Below are 17600 nucleotides of genomic sequence, written 5' to 3'. Positions count from 1 at the left end.
CCTCTGTGAGATGTTTGATATGTGCCTCATTGGCTTTTTTAACCCGAGGACCCGAAGTTTTGATAGCTTTTTGTACACTCCGAGCAAATAGATTCCAAGGACTAGGTTTATTAATCCCCACATCTTTCTTGAGCTTTCCCAACGCTTTCTTAGTGATGCTTCTGAAGAGAGGGTCTTTGAACAGGTGTGTCCATGTAACCAGAAGCTTTTTCTCCCCTCTCAGGGATTGCCCCCCCCCCCCCCCCCCCCCCCCCCCCCCTCTTCCCCCCTTATCTTTCTTGAGTTGTAAGTGTAATGGCATGTGATCGGAAAGGCTTTTTGTTGAGATTACCTTCATCTCTAACGTCAATGAGATCCAGTCAGCTTGATGAGAGCAGTAGCATCTGTCCAACCGGGAGGTAGTGCGGGCATGCAGAAGGCTTGTGTAGGTGAATCCAGGCATGCTGTTCCATGGGCCCACTTCCCACAAGTCAATCATAGCCCACTTCTCACATAATCTCAGCCATTTAGACTTTTCTAAGCCAGCCAATATATTGGTGGAGCGTGTTCTGTCCTTGCTTTTCTCGACCATATTGAAATCTCCAACCATCAGCCACTTCCCTTCGATCGGAGTATCCCTAAGCTGCATTCGTAGTTTAGCTCTATCCTTTGCATTGCAAGGGACATAAACATTTACTATGGTGATAGGTTGATCATCCCATCTGATCCTAACACCAAGGACTCTTCCGGAGGGGTGGTTTAGAACCATCTTTGGCTCCAAGTCTCTGTCAGCAATGAACAAGACACCCCTGAAACCGTCACTTCCTTCCCCATAAAAGATAATTTTTTTTCGTACAGCCTGTTTTCTCTTGCTACGAGCATCCAAATGGTTCTCTTGGATGGCCCATCAATTGACTGCCTTCTCTTTCTTCACTTCTTCCCAGAAGAGAGTGCCCTCCTTTCGGGTTTTCAATCCCTTCACATTCCAAGATTGAATAGAGAGAGTATCCATCATTGCGAAAGGGGGACAAATTCTTCTGCCTCCAGGAATTCTTCAACATAGTTCCCATTCAGGTTGTCCTCTTTCATTGGCTCCTTTTCTGTTGGAACCTGCATGGTATCCAGCTTGGAAGTGAAAAGGTCCCCTTGATTCGTCTTCTCCAAAACTTTAAATAAGTTGTCATATAGGAAAGGAGGCTTTGGGAAATCCGGCGGGAGACCTTTGATTTGTCCCAAGGCCCTAGCCTGCGCTTTCAGCCGTTCACATGAAATATGAGATATTTGTTGGCAGCCCTCATCTTTTGACCTGAGAGTTGGAAACATCACGATCTTCTGTATTACTGGGGTGGCCGTTCTTTGTTGAGCGGTGGATGAAAAGCGGTAGCTTTGGGTGGTCTTGCCCTTACCCCGGTTGCCATGATCTTGTTCTCCACATCTTTATCCGAGTTGACTTTACTTTGACCACCCTCTGCCTTGCCAAGATTTTCAGTAGGCTTCTTTGTGGGATCTATTGCATTCGTGCCACCCTGTGGGATAGCCTGTAATTTGCTTCTGTCCATCATCTGGTCTGTAGGCTTTAGCACCTCAGCGGCACACGCCCTTGCATAATGCCCGAATTTTGTTGCATTTGAAGCAGGCCCCGAAGAAGGTGTTAAAGTTCAGAGGAATGATCTTTAGTCCTACCCCAACATTCACCACCAAGTTCTTTGACTGTGGCTTCCGGTGGATCACCAAGCGAAGCTGCGAGGTCCTTCAAGTTCTTCCTAAGCCATATGGGGAGGTTGACAAACTCCACCCATACTGGGCAAAGATCCTTGAATGCCTTGTTAGATTCAAACCGAGGGTCCCAAGGGAGCACGCACATCGGCGCGCGATCGAAGGACAACGGGCTTTTTGCCAAAACCCTCTCAACCATTGCACTGTTGTTGAACTGAAGTGACACAAATCCTTTTGCTATATATTGGGTGAACATTACCGAGCCGTGTTGATTCAGAATCAGTGGACTGCAGAGCCAGTTTTACTGAGCTCAATTCTATTGGGAACTCTCCCCATAAACCCGAAGACCAGAGTGGAATTTGCAACCCCTCCGCAAGTTGTCTTTTCACAATGCCAGGGGGAACAACCACCGTAACGGCATCTTCCACCTCGACACGTTGCGAGAGCGCCTTCTTGAGTGCTTGGAAAGCTCTGTCCCCTTTGGCCACTTCAATAGCATCCTCCTGCGTCGTCGAATCTTCGCGCGACCTTTTGTTCAATGATAGTGCACAAAGGATTGTCGCTAGGTCTTTTTCCACCTGCGTCTTTCTTTGTTTCAGTTCCTCCTTACTCAGATTAGTAAGGGAGCTTTGACCGCTATTAATCGGTGCCTGGTTTCGCAAAGTCGCATGTCGGATCGATAGCCTTCAGAATGTCGGGCTGCTCGATCGCCGACCTCTGTTTGCCTGCCCCATTGCTTCGGCATAGAACGGGTTAGAGGAGCTCGCCATGGCGCGGTGAAAGGCCTCACCGACACCAAGTCACAAAAGGGAGATCTTAATAAAGGAGATAATACTTGCTTTTTTGAAAGCGACTATTCTCTCCACTAGGTGGTGGTGAAAACCACAATCGCAATGATTAAGTGAAGGCTCAACGAAGGAAAAACCTAGCGGGATAAGCAAATGCGATTATTAAGTATAGGCTCAACGAAGCAACAAGCCTAGCGGGATAAGCAAATGCGATTATTAAGTGAAGGCTCAACGAAGCACAAAGCCTAGCGGGATAAGCAAATGCGATTATTAAAGAGAGATAATAATTGCAATGCCGGCAAACACAAGGGCGATTATTATCGCAAAGTAGTGCTGCGATAATAATCAGAACTTCAACCTGCCACAGCAGACGGGGGGGGGGGGGGGGGCAAGCACAACCGACTGTAGCCGTTGGAACACGGCGTATGCAGGTGGGCAGGAGGGGAGGTGGGGACGACCGCCGCTTAAGGCATTGGGGAAGCACCCCTGGCCGAATCTTACTAGCGGGACAGTGATGCTAACGATCTCAAAAAAAAAAAACTTGGTTGTGAGATTGAGGATGATGACGAATGCTACCGCGAGCTAACTAACACCTAGAGCCACAATACACAGGCCGACAAAGGAACCCCGCTACCCCTTCGCCATAGCGCATAACCCTAAGCTTCACTTCGAAGCCCTCTCCTTGCTCAATGCTAAAGACAAGAGAGCTTCCTAAAAAGAAATCTCCTACATTGTTGAGTAAGGGAATTGTGCCACTTGGCTTTATGTGAACTCTTGCCTTTTTGTGTGGGAATAGTGTAATATGGCTAAACAAATGAGAGCGGCTGCCGTTTGTGTGTGTTTGAGAGAGAGAGAGAGAGAGAGAGAGAGAGAGATCTGCATTGTCAGCCGTCCGATAGATTGAGGACATGCTGTCATGTGTCAATCATGAAAGCTTTTGCCTGAATTTAGTTCAGTATTGAGCTTTGCCTTATAAAAAATTGTATCAACTTTGATCAGAAAAATAACTTTATCATACTCGTAGCATAAAGATAGGGCAAAAACGATAAAGCTGACTTTGAAATGGAACAAAAACTTGGAGAAACCTTAGGTTAGGAGAATGAAATAGATTGTTATTTGATGTGTGGGGTAGTTTTTTCTTTTTCTGAAAGAGGTACAATTGAAATTTGAAAGATGCCATAGAGATTCGAGTTTGGAATCGAGTTTCTAGGTGCCGCTCGGATTATGGTGGAGTTCAAAATCCACCACCTCGTGGCTCGAATACACACGGTGCACACGCGAACCAATTAGCTTACCTTGTTTCGATACAAACGCTAATTGCAACAGTGATTAGTTTGTGAAGACCAGGATTTACCGAAAACGGTTTATCTAACTAGTGTTCGGGGAAAAAAATCAATTTCACAAACATACAAAATATCCTCTAGGGTAGATTCAAAGAGGAAATTTTGTAAATAATAGTCTTTTTTCACAATTTAACTCCGTTTTCTTAAATTTTCCAAGGGATTCTCTTTTTCTCCTTACCTCGTTTCGATACAAACGCTAATTGCAACAGTGGTTAGTGTGTGAAGAGCAGGATTTACCGAAAACGGTTTATCTAACCAGTGTTCGGGGAAAAAAATCAATTTCACAAACATACAAAATATCCTCTAGGGTAGATTCAAAGAGGAAATTTTGCAAAATAATAGGCTTTTTTCACAGTTTAACTCTGTTTTCTTAAATTTTCCAAGCGGATTTCCTTTTTCTCCTTCTACGGATTGATTCAACCCGCTCAAGATTAAGCTGAGGCACACTTTTCCCGAACGCTATTTTAAATCTAACCAAGGAAAAAAAGGCACACTTAAAACTTTCTCAAATTCTAGGTTAAAAACATGAGGCCTTTGCATGTAATTACCATACTTTTATAATTATGCTGGTTTTCTTCAAGGCAAGATTTTGCAATTTCAGCTGGTTAAAATTACACTAGGCTACACCCCTGGTTTGTTAGAGCCGGGTTGCGTCCAGGAGGAGTGGGGGGAGCAGGGGGAAGTCATTCGCCATTTTTAGCAAGTCCGAAAGCTCTACAGAGAATCCGAAGGCTTCTACTAACCCCGCTACCACTTTGAAAAAGGGGGGCTAGCTGCTTCCTCCGGGGACGTAGGAATTCCTGAGGCAATGAAAGCAAAGCACACGAGCTGGTCGACAAAAGGCGCCACAGACCATGGTTCTGAAAGAGGCTGAATGCGACTCTGGGTTTCCACTCCCTCCACGCCCCCACTAACCTGGGTGCGACCCGGCTCTTAGGACACTTGAGGAAGTGTTTAGTAGGGAAATATTTGGTGATTGGGGGATATGAGGAAACACTGTGGGCCCGAGCTCGATTCCGGACGGCACGCCCCAAAACAATTGTTTCTTTTTTGTACTGTGGACAGTGGGACTAGGCCTCTATTGGAAAGCCTCAAAGTTCAAGGGTTGTGCGGTTCATAAGGGAATCCAAAGGGAAAAATGTGAAGAGTTCCTTGTTTGTTGGACTCAGGACTCTCAACTTGAGACCAGGCTCGGATGCGTGCAAGATGCAGATTGCGATTACGCGCTTTTGAAGAGGCTGCGAGGCGCGCCGACCCGATTCGTACTTCAATGGCACTACAGCCTGTGTTTTACTGGATCTCTCTTCCTCTTCTTTTCCTTCTTCGCGCAGCTCGCTTCGAGGGAAGCTCCTCGCAAACCCTCTAGCAGCTAGCTGCTCTCTCTCTCTCTCTCTCTCTCTCTCTCTCTGCGTTTCTGTCCCTCTCACCACTCTTAAATTTGTAATCTTGTGTCTGTGTGTGTATGTAGTCTATGCATGCATTATTAGTGGCTCATTCTCCGCCATAGCTAGATCATCAGCACGCCGACCCAAGCTCACTTTCTCTTCCTCTTTTTAAGCTCGAAACTCGCTTCTTTCAAGCTCACCGCTCATAACCTCTCATAATGTCATCCTCCGCACCGTCCAGGGCCGTTAACCGGTCATTCAGAAATCCTAGCTCAAATCCTGCTGCTTTTGTGGATTCCTCAGATGTAAGCAATGCATATTTCCGTCGCATCGTCAGAGACGATTCCACAGATCTTGATATGGCGAGCGAAGTTGGTTCAGTGAATGGGGGCTACACCGTTGTCATCCCTCCCACCCCTGACAACCAGCCTATGGGCAGCGGCAACGATTCTGTCTCAGATCACATGGACCGGACTATTGCAATGAAGGCAGAGCAGCAGATGGTATCAAGTAGCATATTTACAGGAGGATTCAACAGCATGACAAAAAGTCATATGCTAGACAAGATGACAGATGGGGCTGCGGATGATCATCCTCAAATGGCTGGTAGCAGAGGAGCTACATGCAGGATGAACGGCTGTGATGGAAAAGTCATCAGAGATGAGAGAGGGGAGGAGCTGAGCCCATGTGAGTGCAACTTCAAGATATGTAGGGATTGTTATGCGGATGCTTGCAAAGCAGGGGGCAGATGCCCAGGATGCAAGGAGCTATACAGGCCCAATGATGACGATGAAGATCCTTACCTGCCTCAGACAACCCCTCTCTCTCTTCCTGCCCCACCTGAGGCACATCACGTTGAGCCGCGCCTTGACCGTCGCCTCTCTCTAGTGAAGTCCAAGAAGCATTCTCAGCAGCTCTCTATGCGGAACCCAGAATTTGACCATGCCAACTGGCTCTATGAAACCAAGGGGACTTACGGCTTTGGCAATGCAGTGTGGCCCAAGGAACCTGACCCTTACACAGGCGTTATGACTGGAGGCTCCGTTCCTGATTTTAAGGACAGAGCCCGCCGCCCTCTTACTCGCAAAGTGAAGGTCCCTGCGGGAATTCTAAGTCCTTACAGGTATATCATTGATTCTTTTCAAGCTTCTATGGGTTGTCTATGACTTCAAAGAGTTTTCTTTATACTGAGACTAGAGATCGCATCATATGTGCATAGTACTAGCTCTACACAGTCAATACATGCAGGTGGTAATGCCAGCATGGTTTGTTTATAGTAGTGCATTTCAAGGCCATTGTACATACTGTCCTTCCATGAAAACTATGTTCAATTTTCTGGTAAGTTGTGCTCAGAAGGCTAGTGAAAACACTTTCTTGCCGCATGTATGCGGCCCATGATACCCAGTCAGGAAGAAGGGGGAGCTTACTTGTCTGGCTTCCTAGCTTATCAGCAGGGTCACATGTTGTATGGTTAAATTTTTTGGCCACTGGCCAAGGATAAGGAACACCATGTAATCGCATATGTTTTCTTAAGTGCAGATGACCAGCCAGTTCCGGTCTTGTGCCATTCTTAAGTGCAAAGAACAGCACACAATCAGTTATTAAGACTAATTGTCGCAGGCGGTTATACCTGCTAATCTTCACTGTGGATATTTTCCTGCCTAGCAGCCATACTTCACTTATTACTGTAGTTATGGATATGATCATTTTGAATCTGTGCTTGTTGCATCTGGAATTGGCTACCTTTCATCATGATGATTGTCATGAACTTAAGTCTCTTGCAAGAGTAACTTGTTTTTGTTTCCCTTTGCAGGCTGCTCGTGGTCGTCCGTTTTGCAGCTCTTGTGTTGTTCTTGATGTGGAGAATTACACATCCAAACACTGATGCTATGTGGCTTTGGGGAATGTCTATAGTTTGTGAAATTTGGTTCACATTTTCATGGGTTTTGGATCAGCTGCCCAAACTTTGTCCAGTGAACAGGGCCACTGACCTTGTAGTTTTGAAGGATAAGTTTGAACAACTCAGCCCCGAAAATCCTTCGGGCCTATCTGATCTTCCTGGAATTGACATATTTGTGTCGACAGCCGACCCAGAGAAGGAACCTCCCTTGGTGACTGCTAACACTATCCTCTCTATCTTGGCAGCGGAATACCCCGTTGAGAAACTTGCTTGCTACCTTTCTGATGATGGAGGGGCCTTGCTCACATTTGAGGCCATGGCAGAGGCCGCAAGCTTTGCCCGGATCTGGATACCCTTCTGCAGGAAGCATGCCATAGAACCTCGCAATCCTGAATCATATTTTAATCTGAAGGGGGACCCTACAAAGAACAAGGTGCGACATGACTTTGTGAAGGATCGTAGAAGAGTGAAGAGGGAATACGATGAGTTTAAGGTACGAATCAATGGCTTACCAGAGTCAATAAGGAGGAGATCAGATGCCTACAATGCTCATGAAGACATTAAAGCCAAGAGGCACCAAGTGGAGAATGGTTTGGATCCTAGTGAGCCACTGAATGTGCTAAAAGCAACATGGATGGCAGATGGTACCCATTGGCCAGGGACATGGACTACACCGAGCTTGGAGCATGGCAAAGGAGACCATGCTGGTATCATTCAGGTTAGCACGCTTCCTCTTAAGACTGTCATGACATGTATAATCCGAACCCTGTGATCCTTATGCTAGCTTGTTGTCAGTGAAGTAATGTGAGGAAACGTCATGCTTTGCAGGTTATGCTTGCTCCTCCCAGCTATGAACCCCTCTTTGGCAGTGAAAATGAGGAGAACCTAATTGACACCACTGAGGTTGACATTCGGTTGCCCATGTTGGTATATGTGTCCCGTGAGAAGCGACCAGGTTATGATCACAACAAAAAGGCTGGTGCCATGAATGCTTTAGTCCGTAGCTCAGCAATCATGTCCAATGGGCCCTTCATTCTTAATCTTGACTGTGATCACTATGTTTACAATTCTATGGCATTCAGGGAGGGCATATGCTTCATGATGGACAGAGGAGGCGAGAATATCTGCTATGTGCAGTTTCCACAAAGATTTGAAGGGATTGATCCCAGTGATCGTTATGCCAATCATAACACTGTGTTCTTCGATGGGAACATGAGGGCATTGGATGGGCTGCAGGGCCCTATGTACGTGGGAACTGGGTGCATGTTTAGGCGGATTTCCTTGTATGCCTTTGATCCGCCTCGGTACAAAGACCATGGAGGGCTTTGCTCAGGGTTGTGCTGCTGTTGTGCGGGCAGCAGCAGGAGGAGGAGAAAGCAAGTGCATTCTAATACAAAGAAAATGGAGCTGGATTCTGCTTCTATGATGGGAGAGGATGAAGAGGATCAAGAAATGCAACTGGTGCCCAAGAAGTTTGGGAACTCAAGCTCCTTCCTAATGTCTATTCCCAGAGCTGAGTTTCAAGGAAGGCCTTTAGCTGATCACCCAGGCATCAAATTTGGACGCCCACCAGGTGCACTCACAGTGCAGCGAGAGCCCCTGGACCCCGCCACCATTGCAGAGGCTATCAGTGTTATTTCTTGCTGGTATGAAGACAAGACAGAATGGGGCAATAGTGTGGGCTGGATCTATGGCTCTGTTACTGAAGATGTTGTCACTGGTTTTCGCATGCACGATCGAGGATGGCGGTCTGTCTATTGTGTTACAAAGCGCGATGCATTCCGTGGCAGTGCTCCCATTAACCTTACAGATAGGCTGCAGCAGGTGCTCCGGTGGGCAACCGGCTCTGTGGAAATTTTTTTCTCGCGCAACAATGGGCTCCTGGCTGGCAGTCGCATGAAGATCTTACAGCGCATTGCCTACACGAATGTGGGCATCTACCCTTTTACCTCCATCTTTCTCATGGTCTACTGCTTCTTACCGGCATTGTCCCTCTTCACAGATCAATTTATTGTGCAAACCCTGGACGTGTTCTTCCTTATATACTTGCTTGTGATCACATTGACCCTCTGCATGCTAGCAGTTCTCGAGGTGAAGTGGGCAGGCATCACATTGGAAGAATGGTGGCGAAATGAGCAATTTTGGGTGATCGGTGGTACAAGTGCTCACATTGCAGCGGTGCTGCAAGGGCTGCTGAAAGTGGTTGCAGGGATAGACATATCATTCACATTGACAACCAAGGCTTCAACAGAGGGAGAAACTGATGAATTTGCAGACCTCTATGTGGTGAAATGGTCGGCGCTGATGATACTTCCACTGACAATAGTGATGGTGAACATGATCGCAATTGCGGTGGCGATTGCGAGGACAATATACAGCAGTGACCCATCATGGAGCAAGCTGCTAGGAGGAGTTTTCTTCAGTTTGTGGGTGCTGATGCATTTGTATCCATTTGCGAAGGGGCTTATGGGCAGGAGGGGCAGGTTGCCCACAATCGTGTGGGTGTGGGCGGGGCTCATTTCAATTACAATATCGCTGTTGTGGGTTGCCATTAGCAATCCGCAGAATCAGTTTTCTAGTGGGTTCTCGCTTTAGGGAAGGTCGGTTTTTCAGTTTGGCGGAGCAACTGCGAAAGCCACACCTGGCCATATCCTCTGCCGGGCTCCATTTCCAGAGAAGTCGCAAATGGGGCCTGTTGTGTACAGCTTGCAAAAGTGTGACCTTTTGTATTCTTTTGAGAATTTTCGTTCCGGGCCCAATACTTTTTCTTGGTCAAAGGGCCAGCCAAACAGAGTGTCCTTATCAATTGTATTCTTTGTTTCAAATAATCTTTACATCGTGTTCTAAATTGTGAATGGGTCTCTTTCAGTGGGAGGGGCTTTGCAAGTTTGCATATTTGCAAAGCAAGGCGCAGAAGAAGTCCAACCTTTATGAAAAGGTCAAATGAGAGGTCATTGAATGACAACCATATGTGCGAGTGTGCGTGTGGTTGCAAGCAATGTTTTAGTACAAGTACGGCCGGCCTCCTTCGGCGGCCTCTCTCTCTCTCTCTCTCTCTCTCTCTCTCCATCTCTCCCTCTTTATCGTGTGCAAAGGGGTTTGTTTTAGTTTTGGACTTTAGTCTTCAGGTCGCAGATTGCGACACGTGTAAAGGGCTCCCCCTTCCACCATATTATGTTAGTAGATTCAAGGGGACAGCTTTCGTAAAGCTAGTAGTAGTAAACCAAGTTCATAATAGAATCGATAGGATGATAGTTTTGACGAAAGGTATAGCTTACCTCATCACTTTAAAGTGGTTATTTAATCATAATTCAGCACCTAATGTAGTATCTGAGGTTAATGAAAGGCCATTTTTGTTTAATGAAAATAGATCTACAGTTGTTGCCTTTATTATTGATCTTTTTCTCGAGTTTACCCCTCCATTCGGAGTACCAACAAATGAAAAAGGGGCTATTTCTTTTCCACCTCCCTCAAATCAAAGAAAAGGTATTTGGTAAATCTTGCAACCAATGAGGTGAAAACATTCCTAAAAAGTTAAATGATGTGAGATCTTTTCCAAAAAGCATACTACTCATCCTACTAATCTCATTAAAACATAGCGGGACTATGCTCTAGAGTCTAAGGTTACTTTTGTATGGGCAACACCTTGCGCCATGTCTACTTGCCTCCTCTCCTCTAACTCTTACCAAATACGGCAAAGTTACAATCTGTTGCACTAGGGTAAGGGAGCCATATTAGAGATGAAAAATTTTGACTCCGTAGGTTAAACACATATCCACCCCCAATTTAGAGGCAAGAATTTGAAATATTCTTAGAATCTTGCTTATGTGTCATGTTGTGATTTGTTGAAAAGTGTACCATTATTGGGTCTTGAGCGTCTCTAATGCTTCAAAAAGCTCAAAAGATAAATTTTTTCAAATGGAGCATTCAAACAAAATCTTAAAAATATTGATTTTGGTATCATTTGATTCACCTTTCAATGAGGAATCTCGTGCATTGCTTAAATATTAAAAATGATGAGATTTGCAAAATCCCCTCAAAAAATATCACATTTCCACAAGATGTCCTAAATTGGCTGCCTTCAAAAGTGTGAGATCTTCTTCTGGGTTTTGAGCCCCTTCACGTTTCAAGATTGGAGAATAAACTCTTTCATTATTGAGAGAGGGGTATAAACTCCTCCACCTCAAGGAACTCTTCTTTTGTGCCTTCTTTCTTGTTGTCCTCTTCCATTGGTCCTTTATCCTTCTCCTCAATAATCATGAAGTTTTTCCAGTTGGTATCTCGAAGAACCTCAAAGATGTTACCATTGAGGAAGGGGTTTTTTGGGATATCTGCAGGACTGCTTTCATCTGCCCAACAACCTGCGCCTGGATTCTAAATTGCTTGCATGAGATATTTGAGATTTGCTACCATCTTTCATCTTTTTTAACCAAAAGTGGATGACAAAACAATCTTTTGGAACATTGGGGATGTCGTTTTTTTGGGCGACGGATGTGAAGTGGAATTTTGAGAGAGGGAGGGGGGGGGGGGGGTTATTGAGGCGCGTCTTTCTATCACTTAGTCACTGTACACCTACACTTGATGGAGAATTAGTGTGAGGTTATGGCCTTGTTGATTCTTACTGCAAAGTATGGAGAAGCATTATGCCCCTGCTTCTTCCTATTTCCTTTTTGTTTTTGGTATCCTGCATCATTCTTTTATTTCAAAGTTTGTGTACTTTTGACTTGTGGCTTGTGCCTTGTTAATTTTTGAGTTGATAACTACCTTCTTGAATAATAAAAAGAAGTTGGCAGTTCATGTTTCACCTCTTGAACTAGTCTTGATGGTTTTATTGCCCCTAAAAAGATATAGGGTGTAAAGATATGGTGCTGCTCTAGCTCTATTTTTGTTTCTGAAAGAAGGATAACCTAAGCTCTTTTTTATAAACTAACTCGCGCGACCCGCCTACAGAGGGTCTCGCTCGCTCTTACCAACAGTACAATAGTAAGGCTTCCATCGGTGCCTAGGCATGCCATTACTATCTACATAAGGCCTACTTTTTCTTTTAACAAGCCCTGACTAACAATATCATCATGAATTCTTTTGTCCATATCAGCAAGTGCAAGTGTACATGATTGCATTTGGTCCTTGCCTTCAAGAGGCAAGCATATGCAATTGCATATGGAGAGATGCAATCGCTTTGCATATGCTGAAATAGCCCACGGCTTCTTGACCTTGACCCACCCTTACCTTCAAGATGCAAGCGTGTGTGATCGCATCTAGGGATACACCCTCGTTTTGCATCCTTCGTAAACAGCCCAGAGCTTCTTGGTCCTGTCCTAACCCTTGTCTTCAAGATGCAAGCATATTGATTGCAACCCTCACTTTGCATCCGCCAAAACAGCCCACACCATCTTGGCCCTGCCCAAGTTGGGCATATCCTGCAATGAGTGAATTCCAAGAAACGACATCCTGACCAGGAAGATCCTCAAGAGTTTTTTGTGCTTTATGAAGTGCACCACATTTGACACACATGTTGACCAAGGAAGTGTTTTCTTTCAACAACCTACGACTAACAATATCATCGTGTATTCTTTCTCCCATAACAACATCTTATGGAATGCCACATGCCTTCAATGTGCTTCTGCCAAAAATAGCCCATAGCGTCTTGGCCTTGCCAAAGTTGGGCATATCCCACACTTGTTGCATTCCAAGAGACGCATCCGCACAGGAAGTTCCGATTGCAACCCTCACTTTGCATCCACAAAAGATAGCCCACACCATCTTGGCCCTGCGCAAGTTGCATTCCAAGCGATGACATCTCAGATAGGAAGCTCCTCAAGCACTTTTTGTGCTTCATGAAGTGCACCACATTTGGCATACATGTTGACCAAGGAAGTGTTTTCTTTCAACAACCCGTCATTGAGAATTCTTTTTCCCACATGCCTTCAAGGTGCTAGTGTACATGATTGCATTTGGAGAGATGCCCTCTCTCTGCATCTAGTGAATACAGTCCAGAGCTTCGTGACCCTAACCCTTGCCTTGAAGATGCAAGCATACATGATTGCATCTTGAGAGACACCCTCTCTTTGCATCCTATAAGAACAACCTACAGGTTTTTGGCCCTCGTCAAGTTGGGCATACACTGGAATCAATGCATTATTCCAAGAGACAACATCTAGGATAGAAAGCTCCTCCAAGTTTGAGGTTTATGGAGTGCACCACACTTGGCATACACATCGACAAAGGCAATGCCAAGCACCTTTCAACAACCCTTGACTAACAATATCATTGTTAATTGTTTTGTTCGTATCAGCATCTTGTGTAATGCCACATGCCTTCAAGGTGCAAGTATACGTGATTGCATTTGGAGCGATGCCTCTCTTCGCATCGGCTGAAAACAACCCAAAATTCCTAACACCGACTCATACTTGCCTTCAAGATGTAAGCATATGCGATTGCATCTAGGGAGACACCCTTGCTTCGCATCCGCCCAAAGCAGCCTAGAGCTTTTTGGCCCTGCCCTGACCCTTGTCTTCAAGATGCACATACATTCTCTCTCTCTCTCTCTCTCTCTCTCTCTCTCTCTCTCTCTCTATATATATATATATATATATATATATATATATATATATATATATATATATTGGCTTCTCTCTCTCATGTTTCTCTCTCCCTATCTATATATTTCCTAATATCTCTTTAGATATAGGTCTACTCTCTAGCGCCACCCCCCCCCCCCCCCCCCCCCAAATGCAATTCGGGATGTGATAGTGTGGGTATGGCCCTTGTAAGAAGAACTACTGTTAATATGATCTGTCGCACTCTTGACTTTCAAGCTTCTGCCTCACGTTCCGTCACTTAGATCTCCTCACCTTTCTTCTGTGTCGTTCCATGAAGAGTCGTAAAAAGGACTAATTTGTGTGGTTCATAGTTGCTGCTAATTAGCATGTGCTCGACTCTCTCTTTCTCTCTCTCTCTCTCTCTCTCTCTCTCACACACACACACACACACACACACACACACACACACACACACACACACACACACACACACACACACACACACACACACAGTGTTCGGGACAAATCAATTTTCCAAACATAGCATGTGCTCGACTCTCTCTTTCTCTCTCTCTCTCTCTCTCTCTCTCTCACACACACACACACACACACACACACACACACACACACACACACACACACACACACACACACACACACACACACACACACACACACACACACACACACACACACACACACACACACACACACACACACAGAGTGTTCGGGACAAATCAATTTTCCAAACATACAAAATTCCTTTCCTTAAATTTGCCAAGAGAAAATTCTAGAAAATTAGACTTTTTTTTGGGTTTCTATTTTTCTCTATTTTGGGATGGAATGTCTCCTTTTCTACTCGTCCTCAACCGACATTTTTGAAATTGAAAACGGCATGATATTAAGCTGAGACACATTTCCTGAACACTTGTAATGGAATTGGCCTATTAACTTGAGAGTAGTGGAAATTAGAGAGTACTTTTGTGAGCATAGCGGTGAACATAATTGATGGTAGCAACATAAACATAGCATTTAGTTAACTTGGCATGAACAATACTTTTGCAAGAGAGAGAGTTTAGAGAGCATGACAACAGTTTTGCCGATCGGATTTATGTGGATCCGATCCCCCCTCCAATAGGCATTTGTATTATAGTTTTTCCGAAGAGAGACTTGTTACAATACAATCTTTGTGTTCCTTGTGACCTAGGTGATGCAATGAAGATGGAAAGCTTCATGCATCACAAGCATAACATAAACTTTGTGGAAAGCATTAACTATCCCAAGCCTCACTCCCAAGACCTCAAACACCTTCGAAGGTGGAGAGAGCTAGCAGGGAATGAGGGTAGGAAAGAGGAAGAAGAAACATTTTATAGGAGAAAGAATTAGTTCCTCACTTATCATCACTCTTCTTGCTAGCATACATAATAGCATAGTAATGAAGATGGAGAAGATGGCAAGCTTAAGCATTGAAGCACGGTTATTGGTTTCGTTTGCACCAAGAGTGTTGGTGTAGGCTCTCAACCTCTCTACTTGCTTGGTTGACCCCCCCCCCCCTTGTAGCTCATGCTTAAAGCTCATTGGACCCCTCCAAGCCTAGCCAATCACAAGCAGGAGGCATTACAAGCAACAAGGGCAGTCTTGGGACAAGTGTCCCCCTTTCCCCTTTGAGAGAGAGGACTTGATAAATGCAAAAATAATTGATTAAATCTGCTAAATGATTGGGGGGTGGCCAACCAATAGGCTTTAGGCACACCATGAGGGCAACATGAGGAGGAACATGACAAGTGTCCCTTTTGCTTTCTTTGTACCAAGCCTGCCTTGTGTGTGTGTGTGTGTGTGTGTGTGTGTGTGTGTGTGTGTGTGTTCTCTCTCATGCCCCCTCTTGTAGGGCACTCCTCGTCCTTGTAGGGATTGATGATTGACTTTTTGACACCTCAAGCCCCTCAAGCTTAGGCCCAGTTCCCACCACAAGCTTGGCCCTTAAGCCCCTCAAGCTTGGACCAAGTTCCCACCTCAAGTACAACCCTAACATCTCAAGAATGAAAAGCACCTCAAGCATCTAAGTCATCAAGCACCTCAAGCACCTCAGTCATCAAGCACGACAAGCACCTCAAGCACCTTAAGCTTGGGCCGGGTTCCCACCTCAAGCACAATCCTAGCTTAACTAAGGTCAAAGGACTTTTAACACTAACTATTGGAGGTCTTGAATGAAAATAACCTTAAGGTCTTTATGCTCCATTGGTTAGCCTTGCTCTTTGACATACCATCTCTCATTTGGGCCCCTTTACCATTGGCCCCGCGTTGAGATAGATCTATAGGCACATGTCTATATTGTAACCCTTGTTTTCGTCTATTCTCCCACATTAAATGATCGGTTTAATATGAGAAAATCATTTGGGTTGGTTAGATATTAGTTTTTATGACATTACCTCTCTCTTGAAATCATAGTCGTCCTCAACTATGAGGTAGAAGAGATAAGCCTTAGTCATTAGTCAATTGTTCTTAGCGGATAGAGTATCCCTTTTTACCTTACGACATTATTCCAAGATGGATGACTATTCCATTTGGTGCTTGGGAGACATAGCTATTGCAAGCATGTCTACTCTTTAGTCCATTTCATTCTCTCAAAGTAGAGTGACAAATTCTACTTAATGTTTGAGAGACGCCGTCGTCACAAACATGATTCTAAGTATGCATACTAATTAAATTTGTGCACAATGAAATGAAAAACTAGTCTTATAAGACAAAACATTGGTCATTTTAAAGAAATTTGTACATTTGCTTACTCTAATGTAGCATTGTAAGCATTGACAAGGTTCATACTATCCTTAAGCTGTATTCCTTGCATCCATCTAGCATCTTCAAAAGGATAATTTTTGAACTTAATAAGATACCGTCGGATAATCTTACCATGTCGTAGTATCTTTTCTTCATGCCGAAGAATAGCTTCGGGTTGTAGCACCTCTTCTTGGTCTTCAACTTCGGGAGGGTCCTCAATAATTGGTTCATTTGGTGGCTCTCCTTTGTAGGGCTCGAGTAGGCTCACATGAAAAGCATTGTGTATGAGCCAATGGTTGGGCAACTTGAGTTGGTAAGCCGTCTCATTGATAGGCTTCAATATTTGGAAAGAACCATAGTATTTTTTTTCTAGCTTAGCATAATACTTTTGATGGCCCGTAGGATTTTGCCCGTCGTTTGCCTTAATCGAGCCTTAGGACGCTTAAGTAAGACCCAATCATTTTCTTTGAACGTTAAGGTCTCTCTGTGCTTGTCAACAGCAGCTTTTTTCCATTGTTGAGAGATGGATATAGCCTCCTTAATCTTTTGAAAAGATTCTTATAGGTCACGACTGTACTCATCAGCATCAAAGATCTTCCCATGTACTTTGAGTAGCAAGAAACTTTTAGGTCTTCTCTCAATGATCTCAAAAGGTACTTTTTTCGTAGAAGTATGTAAAATATTATTGTAGGCATACTCTACAAGAGGTAAAATACTTTTTCCATTGTGAGCATTGATCTACTTCTGTAACATACATATTTAGTAGATCGAGTATCATAAGATTGGCTATCTCACTTTGGCCATCCGTTTCTGGGTGATAGGCCGAAGAGAAATTCAATCTTGTTCCTAGATTTTCAAAGAGAATTTCCAAAAATTATTCGTCATTCTAGGATCTCTATTTGACACAATGGATGTTGGTAATCCATGGTGTTTAAAAATCTGTGGTATGAAGAGAGTTGCCATTTGGTGTGCCTTAATAGTCGTTTTGACAGGAATAAAGTGTGCGTGCTTGCTAAGCCTATCGACTATTGTCTATATTCCGGTTATTCCCATGGATAGACTTGGGTAGTCCAAAGATGAAATCCATGGATATACTCTCCCATGGTGAATTTGGGATAGGCAATGGCTGGAGTAAACCAGGTTGCTTCCCTCTATCACACTTGGTCTTT

General features: G+C 44.4%; 1 protein-coding gene across 1 annotated transcript; it reads left to right on the top strand.

The window, feature by feature from the left end:
* The first annotated feature begins 4994 nt into the window (after nucleotides 1–4994).
* Nucleotides 4995–9960, top strand: LOC147433319 (cellulose synthase-like protein D2). Its single transcript, XM_086492919.1, has 3 exons — nucleotides 4995–6334; nucleotides 7025–7829; nucleotides 7940–9960. Exons 1-3 carry the CDS (start codon nucleotides 5430–5432, stop codon nucleotides 9704–9706), a joined length of 3477 nt encoding a protein of 1158 aa, XP_086349045.1. The 5' UTR covers nucleotides 4995–5429; the 3' UTR covers nucleotides 9707–9960.
* Nucleotides 9961–17600: the final 7640 nt, after the last annotated feature.

The sequence above is a fragment of the Adiantum capillus-veneris genome, chromosome 20 (genome assembly GCF_014529385.1).
Source record: "Adiantum capillus-veneris isolate H3 chromosome 20, ASM1452938v2, whole genome shotgun sequence".
NCBI classification, from domain to species: domain Eukaryota; kingdom Viridiplantae; phylum Streptophyta; class Polypodiopsida; order Polypodiales; family Pteridaceae; genus Adiantum; species Adiantum capillus-veneris.
Note: the sequence above shows the minus strand (reverse complement) of the source record. Positions and strands in the feature narration are given on the sequence as shown.

What these genes read in the sequence shown, in the direction of transcription:
- LOC147433319 (XM_086492919.1), top strand. Translation starts at nt 5,430, where the DNA reads ATGTCATCCTCCGCACCGTCCAGGGCCGTTAACCGGTCATTCAGAAAT. An exon ending in GGAATTCTAAGTCCTTACAG is followed by an intron (nt 6,335 to 7,024) that starts GTATATCATTGA and finishes TTCCCTTTGCAG; the next exon opens with GCTGCTCGTGGTCGTCCGTT. An exon ending in ACCATGCTGGTATCATTCAG is followed by an intron (nt 7,830 to 7,939) that starts GTTAGCACGCTT and finishes CATGCTTTGCAG; the next exon opens with GTTATGCTTGCTCCTCCCAG.